Raw genomic sequence first — 17,916 nt, 5'->3', positions numbered from 1 at the left:
ATCAGTTAAATCTTAAGTTAGCCTGCTAATATTTACCACCAAATATTTTTAACATTGCTTGTCATCAACTAAAAAATATAATTTTGAGAAAATTCACCCATTTCCTGAGTGAGATAAAGTCCTGTGTCTTACTGAGCGGCAAAAGCTTGCAAGTGTTTGCGAACGTAGTGAATGTTGTTTCTTCTGCAGGGTTCGTTCAAGGTCGCAAAGATGTTCACAAACCAAGAAGAAGTTTTGAACGTCTTTGTGACCGTTTGTGACTTTGAACGAACGCTGACGAAAAACCCAACATTCGCATTTACAAGCCGTTGCCACTCAGTGAGGTACTACCTTTTGTCATCTTTAACAATAAATTATCTAAACATTTTTTCTGTAATTGATGAGAACATTAATCAATCAACATTTACTATAGTTAACCATTTCAACGGTTTCCTCTCAAGGTATGGTCTAAGCTCATAAATACACAGCCATCAACATACTGTATTATTTAGTTGCATGCTAAAATGCTAGTTGCTTAAGTGAAGTTGAACAAAGGTAATTAAGCCATTCTTTTTTCTTCTTTTTTCTTTATTAAATGCCTTGTGTTTTTACACTGTGAAGTTGTTCCAAGCCAATGGCAGGGCGCATATACACACTTATATGGGCAATTTACAGTCTGAAATGAGCCTATCATGAATGTTTTTGAGTGTGGGAGGAAACCCACACAACATCCAAGCTATGACTTTGAAACAGTTGTGCAAACCATGACACTGTGCTGCCAAGTTCTTGAACGTCAATCAGCTGCAATTATTATTCTCGACCACTTTTAATTGGTTTGGATGTTTGTGTTGAAGTGACCTAGTAATTCTGTTCACCCCTTATGACGTATGTTACAGTGGCTATGACTTTGGATACCTGATCAAAGTTCTCTCCAATGCCAAACTGCCTGAGGAAGAAATCGATTTTTTTGAGCTCGTCCGCTTGTACTTTCCGGTCATTTATGATGTCAAGTACCTTATGAAGAGCTGCAAAATTCTCAAGGTAAACAACATTCTTAAACCCTTTCATCAGTCTAATGCTTGATTTTGACCCGAGGTGTGGCTGGTGACACGGTTGACAGGTATTGTGTGTATTCAGGGTGGACTGCAGGAAGTAGCTGAGCAGCTGGAGCTCGAGAGGTTCGGACCACAGCATCAAGCGGGCTCTGACTCTTTACTTACAGGCATGGCTTTTTTCAAGATGAGGGAGGTAGGCCAATTAACGGCAAAAAAAGCACACTTTAATATTTTTATCCCATGTTCTTATAGTGGAAGTCAACCTTAAACGTTGCTTGACAATAATATATGTGGCCTCACTTGTCCAAACAGGACATTCTGATTAATATTACATTTGTTGAATATGAGTTATGCAGCAAAATCCAGCTGTTTTTATCCATCTCAGGGGGCGGCCATGAAAATGACCAATCACAGCTCACCTGTTTTTGAAATTGAGCTGTGATTGGTTGTTACCTGAGACCTGAGCAACATTGATGTCATCTTCAGGCGACAGCAAGTGGTAAAATGGCCGCCCCCTGAGATGGATAAAAGCGGCTGGATTTTGCTTTATAATTCATATTCCACTAACGCAATATTAACCAGAATACCATATTTTGACCAGTGGGGCTGTATAGAACATATTATTGTCAAAACAATTTTTAAGTTGACTTTCACCTTTAACTCATTCACTCCCAGCCATTTTCACTGAAGCAATCCCCTTCGCTCCCGGCTATTTTACTGGATTTTGACTGATTTTGCAGGGCCCACAGAATATTGTGTTCTGTCGCTATAAAAACATAGAACCTACCAAAAGAAAGATTAGAGTCTCTTCTTTCATCAGGAAAAAAGTATATTTGTGTCTGTTTCAGTTTTGCAGCAATTAGCATTAGAAGTTAAGTTAAGTTAGCTAAGTTTCATCACTATTCACAAACCTGTTGAAATTACTGGAGGGGGGGGGGGGGCTTTTGCAACATGGCCCTGGTTGATCTCTTATACTCTGCTGCCACCTGCTGGCCGTTTTTGTAATAACTACCATTGCTTTAAGCAACCTCTTCAGGTTAGAGACTGCATATGCTCTAGCATAAAAAAACCGCATATAAAAACATTTTGGGAACCATGGCAATATTTAAAATATTTTGGGAGCAAATGAGTTAATGAACCATGCTGATTCTTTTCATTAGAAATGCTACAACTCTTGTAGTGTGTACATTGAGTGTGTGTATTCATCTGTAGATTTCTATGCTCAGTGTATGTGTTTCCACCAGATGTTCTTTGAGGATCATATTGACGATGCAAAGTACTGTGGCCACTTATACGGGCTTGGCACCGGATCAGCCTACGTGCAGAACGGAACAGGGAACGCTTATGAAGAAGAAGCTAACAAGCAGCAGTCTTGACATCATACGCGCACCATCCCGCTATTGGCAGTGCGGCCACGAGGTTGGGTTCGGACAACCAGGATGATCGGAATGATAATTGCTTCATTCGGCCAGCAGTTTGTCATCGGTTTTGCTCGTCTTCGACAACTGAAATTATTGCTAAGAGTGAAACAAACGTAGCACAGTTTGCCTCACACATGACACAGCTGCGCTGGTTTGAGCTGAATCAAGTCCTCCTGCAAAGCAGCGCAGGCATCTGGTTGGTCCAGTACGATTTAACATGCTTGAAAAAAAATGGGATTTTAGTTTGACTAAAGTATTCTGTAGAATTGTTTTGCACTTTAAAGCTCTAACTTGATTTTATATGGAAAGTATGTATCTGACGTCGCTGCTCCTTGATGCTTTCTCTACGTTCACATTTGACATTGTGAACAACGAACACGCAGTGCTCACTTAATGCATTTTGCCACGCTCAGCCTTAAAGATGAACTACATCCTTTTTAGCGTTTAAGTTATTGTGCCAGTTAGCTAAAAAGGTGCACAGTTGTACGCTAACATACCACACTTGACCTTATTGGCTCAAATTGAGAAAGGGAGCTCTTAGTGGGTGTGTTCATATATGCTGGCATCATTTTTGCAATCCTGTGCTTTCTTCACTTGTTTTGTTATTTCCGTCTAAACACCCCAATGTGAGAAGTCTATAATTCATCATCATTATGATACATTTTTGCATGTATGTACCTGTTTAAGCCTAGATTGGATGTTGTGTGCACATAAATGCTGTCCTCTCGAGCTCATGATTGCAGTCATGCTGTATGCCCACACTGATCTCCAAATGGAAACGTCGAAAAACTCACCTGATGTAGTACATGCAGAGGTTATCTTGCTAAAATGCTGCTGTGAGTACATTTTCATTCATTTTATTTTAATGGAAGTTCCTTTTGTAGTTGATTTGAGTTTTAGTGTTGTAATTTAAAAAAAATCAAAGCACTTTTACAACTTGTGAAAACATCTCGTTGCATTTTAACATGCATCCGTCTGGGTTTGTTTTCTTGCAGTTCATGGGTCGTGTTAGCCTTTGGATGAGACTGTTTTATGTTTGTGTTGCTTTCTTGCTCTAACATGCTGCATAGGGGAACCGCATGTTCCAAAAGATTTCAACAAAAGCTGTGTTGTTGAATAGCAAGCGAAACATTTGTATGCGTGTTCTGGTGGTGTATACAGTGCGTAGAAAATGTCTTCACCACCCCTGTCCAAATGGCAGGTTTTTGTGATAGTCATTTTAAAACCTTTCTACTCTCAATGTGACCTACATCCTGTATAACTGGATGAATACAGTTTTTTCAAGAGGGTAAGTAAAAATAAACAACTGTGATGATGTGGGTGCACAAGTAACCTTTTTCAACCAGTCATATTCAAACATATCTTGGTTCTGTTTACTTTTGAGTTGCACTGGTTACAGCTTACATTAATGGTGGAAACAAGTTATATCACAAAAATCTGGAATTTGCACAGATGCGTGTAGATGTTCTATCCACTGTAGGTATGACTCCAGTGTCATGTTGACTGATGTTTGTGTTTTCTTGTTTGCAGTGCCCTTGACACTGTAAAGAAACACGAGTATGCAATATGTCGAGGATTGTTTTTAGATTATTTTGTAAATAAAGGCTCAAAGCTTTTCTAGTGAAAACACCATTTTGTATATTTGAAATTATTATATTATTTGTCTTCAGGTGAGCCACAAAATGGAAAAAGATTACAAATAAGCACTTTTATTTTAATTGACGTACAGAGAAGAATAGAAAAATAGAACATGACTGTCACAATGGGGCTTAAAAAAAACAGGCTTACATTCTTCACATTTTAAAGAATCACTAAAGTTAGCATCAACACAAAATTATAACTTTTTCAAAAAGTTCATTTATTTCAGTAATTCCAATTCTAAGTGTGAAATTCATACAAAGAGATATTTGGCTTTTGGGTGAAATTTCAGGACCAACCAAAATGCACTTGAACCTTTCCACTAAACTTAACGTCTACATTTTTTAATGATTCAATAATTTTTGCACAACTTACTGTTTTCTTAGAGTATGTCATATTTCTTGAGTGTGAATTGAATTTGAGCTTAAATCATAAAAAAAAAAAAGAATGAAACCATGAAATATTTCACTTAGTGTGTCGTGAATCTACAGTTATAGTTACGAGTTTCTCTTTTACACTTAAAGTTTTCTGTGATAATCAACTTTATTGAAATGCACCATACCAAAGTGGGAAGCAACCAATCTCTCGTCTTGCAGAAAAGCCACAACAATGTACACTTGCTCTCATATGCAGCTGAGTATAAACACATTGCTACCAACCCTCAATTTACAACAGTCAATACATTTGAGCAGATTGTCGGACTAATTTTCATCCTGGCCAGAATTGTGGTTTTAGTTAATACTGTACATAATTGCCCCTGGATTTTAGTATTAAATACATTTTTAACAAACAACTAAACTTGAAATAAAAAAAAGGGAAAATAGTGATAACCAAATATACTGAAAATATAATTGTTCAGTTTATGAAAAGTTTTTGGGGGGTGAAAATAAATGTTTATCTATAAATAGTAAATTTTCAACTTTTGTGCAAAAATAAATTAATTTAGCAACAAAGATGAAGGTGACTCTTGATTTACTTTAGTCGGCCACAAAAATCGCTGTGGCAGGCCAGAACTGGCTTTCGGGCCTTGGCAAGGTGAGGGAATACAGACACATCCTCGCCCATGTTTGAACAAATCTGAATAGCCCTCATTCACATGCTCATTACTGCATGTTGCTGTTTCCAAGCTTCACATGGTACCTTGAAAAGAAACATTTGTAATGATATCCTGGGATGAAAGCATGCTATGAAAGGTTCTTGCTCCTGTTACCACCACCAAATGAACACAATAACCTACTTTTAATGTGCAAACATTTGGCAAACTTAAAATTGCATATTTATTTTTATCTTGGGCTGATGTCACACTATGAAAAACAACACACAATAAACAACTACACAGCCCTTCCACATCTCTGTGCTCCCTCGTATATCAAAAGGACATCAAGATCATTGGAATGCAACTTCACACTTTACTATGAAAGTCCGCAACCTTCCAGACAGCATCTAAACACGCCGTGTTTAAATGTCAAGGAAATACACCAGTGATTTCACCATCGCGACACATCTCACTGAAAAGGGAGCAGCACTGACCTATTGAATTAGAAAAAATATATATTTATCTGTGACGTTCTTTTCAAGATATGTAAATAATGTCTCTATGTATTTAAACTTACACTTCTCAATAGGAGATCTTGTGTCCCTATGCCTCATTTTCTGTGGTCATCAGCGGGTTATTAGTGCCTAAACAAATACACAGGTGAGGAACAATCATCACAATATTATCAGAAACAATATGATCATCTGAAAACCACTGTACAGTACAATATACCATTCTTGTCATCTGCTGCAATGTCACTTTCAGTCCACGAGGCGGTACTGCTGAGCAGTCGACTTTGGCTCTCCCTCATTGGCCTGAAGGGGAAGTGGTGACCTTCTGTATTACTGGAGGTATAAATATACACAAAGAGCAACACAATAATCCACTTCAAAAAATACTGAACTGGAATTGTAATAGAGTCTGCTCAAAGTGAATACAAAATCCTTTTTTTTTCTTTTTATATGAACATTTTTAAATTGTTTGAAGGAGATTCACATTGCTTTGAGCACAACCACCTTATGATGAATAAAAGACAGAATTAGTTTTGTTTTATTTATTTTTTTGCTGATATTTTAAAGTTTTGTTGGAAATTTTGACTGGGCTAGAAACATCTATCTCAGCTATTGAATGTCGTAGCAATGACAGCAGTTTTTTGTTTGTCTCAGAAAAGCTGAAAAGTTTCATTTGGAACATTATATCACTGATGAGAATTTCTACAAATACGGTGGATATAGATGTGACCTGATCCTAAGTAGACCAATTACTTGATGTGCATCTTCATGAGTCATTGGCTAGCAGACTACAATATTAACAGCTTTGTGTTATTTTATATTTGCCGTTATTTGGAACGTACCTCTTTGGTGCTGGGTTGTAGCTGGTGGGTGAAGAGGCTTGTTCAGGGTCAATATTCACCAAGCATGTAGGGAATGAGCAACCATCCCCTAAACTGTAATTGAGGTGAGAAACACAGAAAATATATTCTTTGTGGACAGTTTTGTAAAGTGGCATTAAACCATTTTGTGTTTGCCTCACAGGCTACAGGTTCTGGGTGTGAATCTTTGGGCCCTATGCAAGTCTATAGCCCAAACCGCATTCTAACTGTGCACATGAGTGGAATTTTCTTTCTTTTGGTATTTTGCTAGACTAGTGCAGATAGACGAGGGTATTTGCGCCGTTGTAGAAAGGAATGCAGCTGACTCATGGCCAATCGAAGCGGCTCCCCTCATTATTCTGTTTAAATTCATCAAAGAGAGGCGCGTCCATGTAGAAGATCGCCATACTCAAAGTGCATTTACAGTTTAAAAACCCAAAGTCACAAAGTCTGCATGGAAGCCAAACCCTACTTTGAAACCATATTTGAAACCCTAACTCTTTTAAAAACCCAAACTCACACACTTTTTCAACTCAGTGTTAGGACAACTGTAAAAAAAACAAAATTGTCATGTTGCGTGGAAGCCAAACCTTCCTTTGAAGCTTTACTTTGAAACCCTGACTTCTATTTTTTTTTTAAGCCACAAACTCTGAAAACTAAAATTTTCAACTACATTTTTTGACAACTGTAAAAAAAAAAAATAATAATAATAATAATAATGCACGGAAGCCAAACCTCTCCTTTGAAATCCTGACTTCTATTTAAAAAAAAAAAAAAAACTCTCAAACTTTTTCAACTCAATTGTAAAAAAAAAAAGCACAAAAAAAAGCATGGAAGCCAACCCTTCCTTCGAAGCCTTAGAAACCCAAATCCCAAATTCACACATTTTTACAGATTAATTTTTTTCCAACTAAATTTTATGACAACTGTAAAAAAACTAAACAAAAATGCACGGAAGCCAAACCGTCCTTTGAAACTTCTATTTTTAAAAAAAAGTCACAAACTTTGAAAACAAAAATGTTCAACTCAATTTTAACTGTAAAAAAAAGCACCATAAAAAGCATGGAAGCCAACCCCTCTTTCGAAGCCTTAGAAACCCAAAACCCTAATTCACACATTTTTACAGCTGAATTTTTTTCTACTCAATTTTAAGACAACTGTAAAAAATCGGCACGTCGCGTGGAAGCCAAACCCTCCTTTAAAACCTTACTTTCAAACCCTGACTACTTCACGGAATGCAAGCAGATCTCAACTTGCGGATGATGTCCCGGTAGTTGCCTCCGCATGTGACGTGTGCAATTGGAGCCCGCCTTGCATCCCTGATCGTGCAGTCATGCTAGAAGCGTAACGGGCCTTTTGAAGATTCAGGGAAACTAAAGGGCCCACAACTGTTCATCAATTAAGTTAATTAACCATTTAAGCACCGTGCCCCAAGATGTACCAAACCTTACCTTACCTGGAGAAAACAGGAAAAGGCCAGTATTTGGCTTCATCACCAAACACTTGACAGAAGTTCTTACTGGAGCCCAGACTGAATCCGTTCTTGTCTGTGCCATGACGAAACACTGGCGCACGAACAGCCTCTGATAGGACAGACACGGATTAGATAGAAGAAGATTTATATTATTAGAGAAGTGCAGTATATGACAAAGGGGAAAACAGACTAATGTACGAGCAGGTATGACTTCTCTTTCTGAGTAACGATGCCGTTCATGTTTTTCACTTGTTTGACTGCAATACGACACAAACTCTCCGTGGATAATCCCTCCACACATACGGTACAAGGCTCTCTAATAACCAAAGAGGCTCACGAAACAACTGCACTGATGAGACTGCGCAAACAGACTGAGAGCACATTTTTCAGATCCACGTTGAGGAGGCACAGTACAGACAACACCTACCAAGAGTGGATCTATTCTTGAAGACAAGCCAGCAGTGATAGATGAAAAGTGAAGCGAGGCTGACTGAGAACATGGACGCAGAGAAGAAGAGGAACAGAATGTGGAACTTGGCTTGAGTGTCTGGGAAGCCATTCTGTGGAGGGAAGCAATACAAATACGCAAAAGCATGACAACATGGCGGATGCTAACCTCTGGTCAAACATGGACTACTTTCAATCAGTGGGAGCTACGCAGCAACTAGAAGGTTTGAGAGCTACAATACTTTTCAACTTTTTATAAAATAGCTCAAATGGTTACCAGGTATTCTTTCAGACGGAAATGGGCTTTACCACCAGCCTTGTGGAAAAATGTACAGTACATGTTTGTTATCACCAAGCCATCCGCCAACAACTAAGTTTCTTTTCTATTTCTCCTAAATGGATATACAATTCAATACAATATGCACTTACCATCCAAAACTTAATGAAGTATTGAAGGTCTGTAGCAGTTATAAAAAGGCAGTAAAGTAGGGAATACGCCAAAAACAACATAAACGACTTGTAGTTGGAGAATCCCACACAATTGTTCACCCTGAGAGAATAAAATAAAACAGTAGTTAGAAAAGTAACATTATTAGGATATTTACAAACACCAAGCATTGTCGCTAATTTGTTCTATGGACAAAACGTGGAAAAGCAATACAGTGTTCCCTCGTTTATCACTGGAGGTTATGTTCCAAAAAATACGTCACCACACACTATATACTTTTCTCAGACAGGCATTACATTTTTGGGCATTTTTCGCTTATTTAGACACTCAATGTTCAAACCTACGACGGCGTATTAGGACCACGTATAAATATATTTTTTTAGAGGGCGGGGGCAATATTCTGAGAAAAAAAATTGCAAATTTGCCATTTTATAAACTCGCAAATTTATGAGTTTTTTTCTCGCAAATTTGCGACTTTATAAAGTGGCAGATTTGCGAGAAAAAAAACTCTGAAACTTACGAGAAATACACGTAGCGTAGCTATAGTCTAATCATGTGAGGATTGGTTGGTGGTTAATGGGACACTGTTTATAAAATGAAAAGGCAGGATGGAGACGGATTAATTCTTAAATGAAAACTTTACTCGTCATTCACACAACACACTTCCTGATCCCCTATCAGCTGACTAACACTAAACAATCAGATGCTAGCATACTTTAGGTAAAATGCTAGTGAATGACAGAGAGCAGCAGATTTGACACATCAACTTAGATACTTGTACAAAAAAATAAAAAAGTATGAATGTGTAAATAATAATTCTGGAAACATAAATGTACAAGTAAATATACATTCTAACAAATTAACTTGCTTGATCGTCCGGGTGTGGACCTTCGCAAAGTGAGGCGTCTTTGTCACTGGCCAGTGGCCGTACACGCTTCAAAGAGCGAATGCTCAACATAATATGGTTAATCTCTGCTAAAGCAATTACTATCTCCTTATTTGGAAACCCGACTGAAAAGTATAGGCACAAACAGTCGAGTAGTACGCTACGTGTAGTTCTCGTAAGTTTTTGAGTTTTTTACTCGCAAATCTGCCACTATATAAAGTGGCAAATTTGCGAGTTTTTTTCTTGGAATATTGCCCCCGCCCTCTAAAAAAAAAAATATATATATTTATATGTGGCCCTAATACGCCGTCGTACAAACCGTCATAGATTAAAAATAAATAAATAAAATCTTTAAAGTCAAGTTATTTCTTTGGCTCCTCCAATTCCAACACAGTATAAGAGTAAAGTGTTTTTATTTATTTATTGTTTTAGGGGATAGTGTGTAGGATTTAGCGCCATCAAGTGGTGAACTAATAACTCATTAATTTAAAAAATAATTATTAATTTCAATAATGTTGAAAAAATATATATGTTCTATCACATCAACATACACTTTATTTTTTATATAATCGTAGGTCTATTAGTAGCTAATTATTTTATATAGGTCTCACTGCGCCTTACAGAAGGGTGACATGTTGCGCCGCCATCTTTCTGCTATTGGATACCTTAGAGAGAAGAACTTTGCAAACGTAGTTAGCCTCTGGTGGTGCTTGCAGCTCGTGACGGGCCTAATGGGTCGACCGCCGCTTACTTCCCACAGCTGCGGTCTGCAGTTGGTCATCGCTGAGTCCCGTGATTCAGGCTCCCACCACTTGTCTACCTCTGCTTTGCTCTCGCTAGCGTCTCTTGTTAGCAACTCCAGCGAGTTTTTGCTAGCTGCTCCAGCGAGTTTTTGCTAGCTGCTCCAGCGAGTTTTTGCTAGCTGCTCCAGCGAGTTCATGCTAGCCACTTTTGTTGTCCGCTCCCGCTAGTTCCTGCTCTCTTGGCTGCTGACTTGCACTCGCTCCAATAATAATTGCAAAGTGTGACCTCTGTGAGGCACCGTAGTGCGTGTGCTTCACATCAAAATGGGCTCTTTGCACAGCTAGACTACTTCCTGAATTTAACACCACTCCTTTGTTTCCTGTCTTTCATGATTGGACAAACTGATTAATCCAGGTGTGTCTGGCCGCTGTCGCCGTGGTTACTGAGATCAGGCACACCTGGATTAATCATCTTGTCCACTCATGAAAGGCCCCAAATGAAGGAGTGGTATTGAGTTCAGGAAGTACTGGATTTGTCCATTGTTTGTATTTTATTAGTCCACCACAAGATGGCACTAAATCCTACACACTGTCTCTCATGCTGAGAACAAGTGGCAGAAAATCTCATTTAGAAACTTTATTAGGATTGCAACTAACAATTATTTTAAGAATAGATTAATTTATCAATTATAATGGTCATTAAATTGAATTTTTTTTTTCAAACGGATAATTGTTTTAAATCAGATAAATCACATTTTAGAATTTGGATTAATCACGATTGATCGCTTAGGCTAATTAAAAAGGCTTTTTTTATCAACATTTTTTATATTTAATGTTATGAAGACGTCTTCAAAAATGTTTTGATCCACTGCACATGCTCATCCTCCTCTTTGTTTAATCAGTTAATATTTAAAATGGGCGTTGAAAATGAACAAATATTCTGAATGTCATACGCAAACATTTATAAATGCTTTACTTAAATGCATGCAGTTATGTCTATTGCTCAAACACAACCTGTGCTACCTTTAACGTAACCATTTGCTGTCAGCTAAAGAATTATCTGCGGTCAAAATTAATGGTGTGATTAATCAGAGTTTACATGATTAATACGATCGTTTTTTGTGATTAATTAATTGGTTAACGCTTTAACTTTGACAGCACTAAAAAAAAATATTTTCATCCCTTGACACAAATCAGCTGTTTTGCATCGTAGTTTGCAAGTTAAAATTCACATTTTGTGCTTTAATCACATTGAAACGCAAAACTGCAAATGGCCGTTTATGTGGGAAAACAAGAGAGCTGCCAAATGTGACTGAAATTCCTAAACACTAACTCCTTATGCATGTAACACATCATGATTGTTGCGAACGTTACAAATAAAAAAAACATCAGAGTGGCCGCTTTAGCGTTCTCTCCATTCCGTCTTGGTAGCATAATTTGTGCTTGTTATATCAATAATATTGCTTAGATTAAAAGAAAAAGCTTTGTTTTGTCTTGTAATGATGAAAATGCCTTTGATTTGCTTGATACCATCATAGTTTAAATATTTTTATGACAGACATGCTAGATTAGTACGTACCAGGGACAGTGGTGATCCATCTTTAGGATACATCTGAAACACAGCACAGTCAGACACCAGCGTTATTGGACCTTCCTGTCAGTCAGTACATCATAAGTTCTTTTTTTTTTCAGCACATGGGTAGAGAGAGAGAGAGAGAGAGAGAGAGAGAGAGAGAGAGAGAGAGAGAGAGAGAGAGAGAGAGAGACATACTTATCACAAACTGAACAATGGTGACATCGATCAGGCTTCAGCAGCTTGCAGCGGTCACAAAAACGGATTGCTGAGGAAACAGACGATTTCATCAAACGTACATCAGCAGTGCCTTGCAAGCACTTGACCAGTTAATTAATGAAATGAATGCATATAAATTTGTCTCAATATTGTTGCTTCTTGCTGGATCGATTTTCTTAGTCTGCGTCTGTCTGACTTCCTGTCCAGCCCAGTGGGAGTGTGCGGTCAGGGCAGTCAGTGCCTCACCAGTCATGAACCTCACCATATGTCACTGTGACAGCCCTGAGTTTGTGATTCGCTCAAATGACTGGCATATAATTGCCAATATGGGGCAGATATGCTTGAACCCAATGAACTCTGCCTAGCAACAAGTGTCAAGGCAACAAGTGATGCAATCAGGAAAAATTATTCTGAGCAATTCCATTCATCGACTACACCTGCTAGATACTTAGCCTACTAGATAGATTTTTTTTGTTATTAGCAATCTATATTGTAGTTGGAGGAGGAATTAGAATTATATGTGCTGTGTTATCTTGCGAGTCAAATTGACTCATTTGAAAATCTTGAGAGGAAAAAAACAATATTTTGAGTTATTCTGCTGGCTTTGCTTTTAGCTTTTTTCTCTCTATTTTTCAATAATTTGCCTTGTGTTATTATATATTTGATGAACATTAATCATAAAAAAAGAAAAGGAGAAATTAATTTTTTCATGCATGAAAGCATCCATACTGATCTTGTCCTACCTCCAGAGTTGGTGCGTGTGTAGATAGGCAGCTCCTTAGCTATTCTCCTCAGGATCTCCTGCTGCGACTCACCCCGGTCTTCACGCTCCAGCAGCTCCTTGTCCGAGTAGGACAGGCAGAACTTTGTAGAACAGGACGCAGAGGAAATACAAAACATAGCTGACTTGACAACGCTTGTTGATTTCTCCCCATACATTTGTCAGCGCTAGTGCAAACATTTTGTAGCCTAGCATTTTAGAGGAATGCAGGATCAGGTTCAAGCATGCAGCTGAAGCCAAGAAGAAAAACAAATATTTAAAATTTATGAATCTTCTATTTTGGTTTTGTGCCCCGCACGGAAATTGCAGCAGAGACGGGATATAATTTGTCTGCCCTTCAAAGGATGTATTAAGAAACTATTAGTGCCAACGGAGACAAGCTTGAGTTTTAATTATAGGGTTTCTAAAACTTCTTGCACCAATTTCTTTGCGGAGCAGTGTTGTAATTTTGTGAAGTATTTTTATTTATTTATTTTTGCTGGTTAATCCCAGGAAGCTGAAGCAAGAGTTTTATTAAACAATAAAAACGTGACAATATAATAAATGATTAAAAAAAAATTTTTATATAATCAATATTTCATAAATTCACAATGTCTACAGTGGCAAATTGATTTAAAAAACAAACAACAAAGAAGATCTACTTCAGTGGTGTCCAAACTCAGTCCTCGAGGGCCAGAGTCCTGCAGGTTTTAGATTTTTCCCTGCTCCAACGCACCTGTTTCCAATGTACAGGATCCAGGGGCGTAGCCAGAAATTTTTCATTGGGGTGGCCAGGGTGAAACCACGACTCATATAGGGGTGGCCATAAGTTCATGCCTGAAATGTCTAAATAAGTGATTCTTAACCATGCAGCCATACCATTCGCATGCCGACCTTGGGCTGTGCGTACCGACTAGTGGGCTGCATAAAATAATTTCAGAGCATATGTTATTAATTCAATGCATTGGAGCTGTTACAATTTTCAATGAGTTGCTCAATTACAATAGAGCTTTCTGCCACTGTGCTAACCTTGCTCTGCAAGATGAATTCTCGTGGTATTAGTGAGTTCATAAACGCTCAAGAATACATCTTGTACCGAGTCCGTTGATTTCTACTGATTTTCACCAATCACAGAGCGACATTGTGTGGCCACCACGTGCCTCCGCCATTGACAGGATCGTTATCAGTCTTATGTAGACCTTGCTGATTAGCGTAAAAAAAGCTGCAAGACCAAGGCCCTCGAGGACCGAGTTTGGACACTACTTAATACTTTTGAGAATATTTATTGTGCAGATCTCAAAAGTAAAAAAAATAAAATTATATATATATATATATATATATATATATATATAAAATAACAAATTAAAATAAAATAAACAACTTAGAAATCTATTTTGAAAACAAACAAATAACATTACTGCTGTTATAAATATTTATACTAATACATTCTTAAACTTATAAGCCACTCCGCCTGGTTGACGAATGGCGTAGTGTACAGTAATTCATTTCTGGTTTCCAGTTCAGTTTAATGAATAGATTTTCTCTCCCTATTCCAGACATTTATTAATTTGCCTGCTATTTTACTGCGCGGTTCTGGCCAGACGTCTGTGAAAAGTGTACTTAATCACCCAAGCACTTAATTCCAGTAATAAACAGGCTAGCCGTGTCAATTAGGCTAGCTTAAAAATTAGCATGACTTGTATCTTATGTACAAAGACCATGATTGTGATTACGGTCAGGTTAAGAGGGGCTACTCCTGCTCAAAGAGAAATAAATAAAAGTTTGAACATATCTAGTCAATCTGGTGACAGGTGGTTGTGTTACTACTTTGGCTGCTAAATGCTATCTTATTTGAAAGTTCAACAAATGCCTATTCTCCACATCTGCTTCTTGTTGGCTCAGTGCTAACAGGCCGTAATAATATTGTCCTACTTTTTATTTCACCATGCTGGGTAGCATAGGAAGAAGAGCAACTCCACAACATAGCCACATGGGTACTAAGACAAGCTACACTAGCTAGCTTTTGTAAATAGCTACTCGAGCCTTGACATCCGACTACCGCAGTAGGTGTCGTGAGAGTCAGCCAAGTGAAACTTTTTGGGACCGTCTCATCTTGATTCTCAGTTTTGCTATTCAATGTGTTTTGATGAGGTGCAAAACGCTAATTTTTTTTAATTCAAATTTCAAATTCAGTAGTGGAGTAAGCGGTGGTATTATACCTAAAGGTAAATTTAACATTTAACTCATGCCTCATCATTAACACTGTAATTACATAAAGGAACATTTTAAGAAAATGTCAAATCAATAATCATTAAATAATAATGAGTCAATTAAAACGCACTGCAAATTGTACCTAAACTGTACTTGTAGTAGCACCACTTTTTACAATCACTGATTTATACAGTATTACAATCACCAAATTAAAAATGAATTAATCATAACGAAAAGCCTCCATTTTAAGTGCATTTTTGCTTTTTTGTCTGTAAATGCCCTCTGCAATGTTTGTTTGTTCTCTGCTTGCATTCACAGCTGAATTGAAGTGGTCAAGCAAAGAGCGTAGTATCAGAGTGCACCTCTTGGCACTTCTACAGGAAATAGCCTAAATCCAAAATGCAGCACTTAATCACACACTGAGGCTGCCATCTACCTCTGCACTTCCCACAAATGCCTCCGCTCACGGTGTCAGTAAAGTTACGTCGTCATCTCACTCACCTCCCTCAGCGGGTTCATGGGCTTGGTGAAGATAGTTTGCCAGTAAGCCCAAATAAACATGATGAAGATGACATGGTACACCATTAAATAGACAACTGAAAAAGAAATACAGGTGCGCATTATCATAATGGTTGCATGAATTGAATTTTGAAGAACCCAACTCATTCAATCGACCGAAATATTATGGGGCTAATTGATTACTATGAAAATAAAAGATGTAGAAAACAATAACATATTAAAAAAAAACATTGGCCATACAAACATAAGATCTTCCAAAGCAACAGAAAACATCCGCAGAGGTGAAATGGCATTCCACATTCACCATGTTAGCGAGGTAATGAGAAGTATGTCAGGACACAGATGAGAAAGACTGGTAGAAATGTTTTGATAACAGCCTGCATCCACACAGACTCCAGCACTGGATTCAACTCAACATCTGACGCTGAGAGGTTAAATAATTCTTCTTGATTTCTTAGACATATGTAATGAAACACTTACCCTTTTCCCATGTTTCTTCAATTGAAACTGCAAAATGAAAGAAGCAAATATATGTAAAGATGTTCTGATATGGAGGTCTTATTTGAGATAAGATGTATGCATCTATGATGGTGAAGTGTCTGTTAACATAGTGTACATTTTTAACAATCGCTACATCTTGTAAATCGATGGTCGATGGGAGTGTTGAAAGGCAGATGTCGATAGCTTTAAAAAAAAAAAAAAATTGGGTCAACCGCAGATTGCTTGAGGTGAATTATATAAACCCGACAATGGGATTAACTGAGCTGCTGAACGAGAGTGTCAGCTGACGCTAGTTCCACACAACTGTCTCTGTGTTTGTCTGCGGACCACATGCTAGCCACTGTCCCTCTCGTTCATAATCCGTCACAGTTTCACAAGTTCCGCTGGATGAAAAACATACTTTTCTATGGGCCTTTCAACCCTGTGTATAAATAAAGTCGCGCTGAACAATGAAGCAAGTCATCTTAAAACTAAAAAAAAAGAAAATCCAGGACACTCACTCAGCTAGTTTGGGTCAGGACAGTGTTTACTCTGCTTTAGTCCCTCACTTTTACACTTTTTAAAGGGAGATTTGATTTTCCCTTGGCATTACTATGCAGGTCAACTGTGTGCAATTTAGCATTCATGGATTCTGTATCTGCACCCTAACAGTAAAACAAAACAGGCCTTGCTCCATTCTTGTCAATACATAAGACTGTACTTGATGGATTTCAGATTATTAAAATGGGCATTAACATGACAGTAAGTCTTTAAGATGTTTAGAGATAAGTAGAGAGGTCTATGAATATATGATGATAAACGGAAATGATGCCTGTAAACAACTACATAAAAAATAAAAAAGATGAGTGCTTTTCAAAATGGTGACTGAACTGTCAAGACAATGCAAGTCTTTACACAAATCGTCCACAATATTTATAGACACATTTAGAAAATTCCTATGATCAAATCAAATCAGACACACGTCTCATATGGCACTATCACACACCCCACATGCACACTCAGTGCCCAGACATGCGTTTTCTTACCCAAACAAAGCTGCACAACGTAGGCGTAGTACGACCAAGCCACTATGAGTGCGATGAACAGGACAGGAATCCAGTAGAAAACTCTCTTGCAGCCCCGTTTGACATTACGTGAACCTGACGGTGCCATAGTCTAGTAGCGGATCATATCCGACGTGGGTTCACGTGAGTGTGTGTGTGTTTATATTACTCGCCTACGTGCACGCGCGCCTCGGTGTCTCCCTGAGGACTGTCAATGCATCGTGTCTTCAGATGCCATCAGCCTCATCAATCCTAGAATCCCCCCACCATGTGATGCTGCAGCATGCTTAGCCTCAGACACTTCACACTACAAGAAAACAGTAGCTCCGCCCCCACCAGCCGTCAATGCCACCCCCTTGCGGGTTGCCATGACGGCCGCAGGATGCTGCAAGGCTGGGAACTTTTTTTTCACCTGAACCAGATGGGTTCAATGAGTTCATGCTCGAGTGTCGAAATATGAGAGGCAGCCAAGAAGTAGACACGCACACATTTCATTCGTCATTGACACGTGACTTTGTAATTTTATGAAGGGAGTGACGCTAAATATAATCATTGTAAAGGCATTGCGTTGTTGTGGAATGTAAATTTACA

General features: G+C 38.2%; 2 protein-coding genes across 5 annotated transcripts in view; one reads left to right on the top strand and one right to left on the bottom strand.

The window, feature by feature from the left end:
• Positions 1-4,084, top strand: part of cnot7 (CCR4-NOT transcription complex, subunit 7) — a 9,351-nt gene extending 5,267 nt beyond the window's left edge. For both annotated transcript variants that reach the window (XM_086084585.1, XM_086084584.1), the window contains exons 5-7: positions 876-1,020; positions 1,117-1,227; positions 2,279-4,084. In XM_086084585.1, coding sequence (XP_085940711.1) covers positions 876-1,020; positions 1,117-1,227; positions 2,279-2,410 — 388 coding nt within the window. In that variant the 3' untranslated portion in view covers positions 2,411-4,084. The remainder of the gene's footprint in view (positions 1-875; positions 1,021-1,116; positions 1,228-2,278) is intronic.
• Positions 4,085-4,148: 64 nt separating this feature from the next.
• On the bottom strand, positions 4,149-17,653 carry zdhhc2 (zDHHC palmitoyltransferase 2). 3 transcript variants are annotated; one of them, XM_086084580.1, is made up of 14 exons: positions 17,308-17,653; positions 16,262-16,288; positions 15,764-15,858; positions 13,035-13,155; positions 12,271-12,340; positions 12,079-12,111; positions 8,852-8,972; positions 8,700-8,738; positions 8,403-8,535; positions 7,958-8,084; positions 6,484-6,576; positions 5,862-5,974; positions 5,707-5,773; positions 4,149-5,623 (listed from the first exon to the last, which is right to left on the bottom strand). In XM_086084580.1, the coding sequence occupies exons 1-13, from the start codon at positions 17,432-17,434 to the stop codon at positions 5,733-5,735; spliced, it is 1,140 nt and encodes a 379-aa protein (XP_085940706.1). In that variant the 5' UTR covers positions 17,435-17,653; the 3' UTR covers positions 4,149-5,623; positions 5,707-5,732. The 3 variants fall into 3 exon arrangements, with proteins under 3 accessions (XP_085940706.1, XP_085940707.1, XP_085940709.1); XM_086084581.1 differs by having other exon boundaries at positions 5,862-5,944; XM_086084583.1 differs by lacking the exon at positions 8,700-8,738 and having other exon boundaries at positions 17,308-17,652.
• Positions 17,654-17,916: the final 263 nt, after the last annotated feature.

The sequence above is a fragment of the Leptonotus elevatus genome, chromosome 9, assembly GCF_054856555.1.
Source record: "Leptonotus elevatus isolate MCC_2025b chromosome 9, RoL_Lele_1.0, whole genome shotgun sequence".
Classification (NCBI taxonomy): domain Eukaryota; kingdom Metazoa; phylum Chordata; class Actinopteri; order Syngnathiformes; family Syngnathidae; genus Leptonotus; species Leptonotus elevatus.
Note: the sequence above shows the minus strand (reverse complement) of the source record. Positions and strands in the feature narration are given on the sequence as shown.

Bases quoted from the DNA above. Each gene is read 5' to 3' on its own strand.
- zdhhc2 (XM_086084580.1), bottom strand. From the start codon at position 17,434: ATGGCACCGTCAGGTTCACGTAATGTCAAACGGGGCTGCAAGAGAGTT. The intron at 16,289-17,307 runs GTAAGAAAACGC...TTCATTTTGCAG, and splicing joins CGTTGTGCAGCTTTGTTTGG to TTTCAATTGAAGAAACATGG. The intron at 13,156-15,763 runs GTGAGTGAGATG...TGTTCTACAAAG, and splicing joins CCATGAACCCGCTGAGGGAG to TTCTGCCTGTCCTACTCGGA.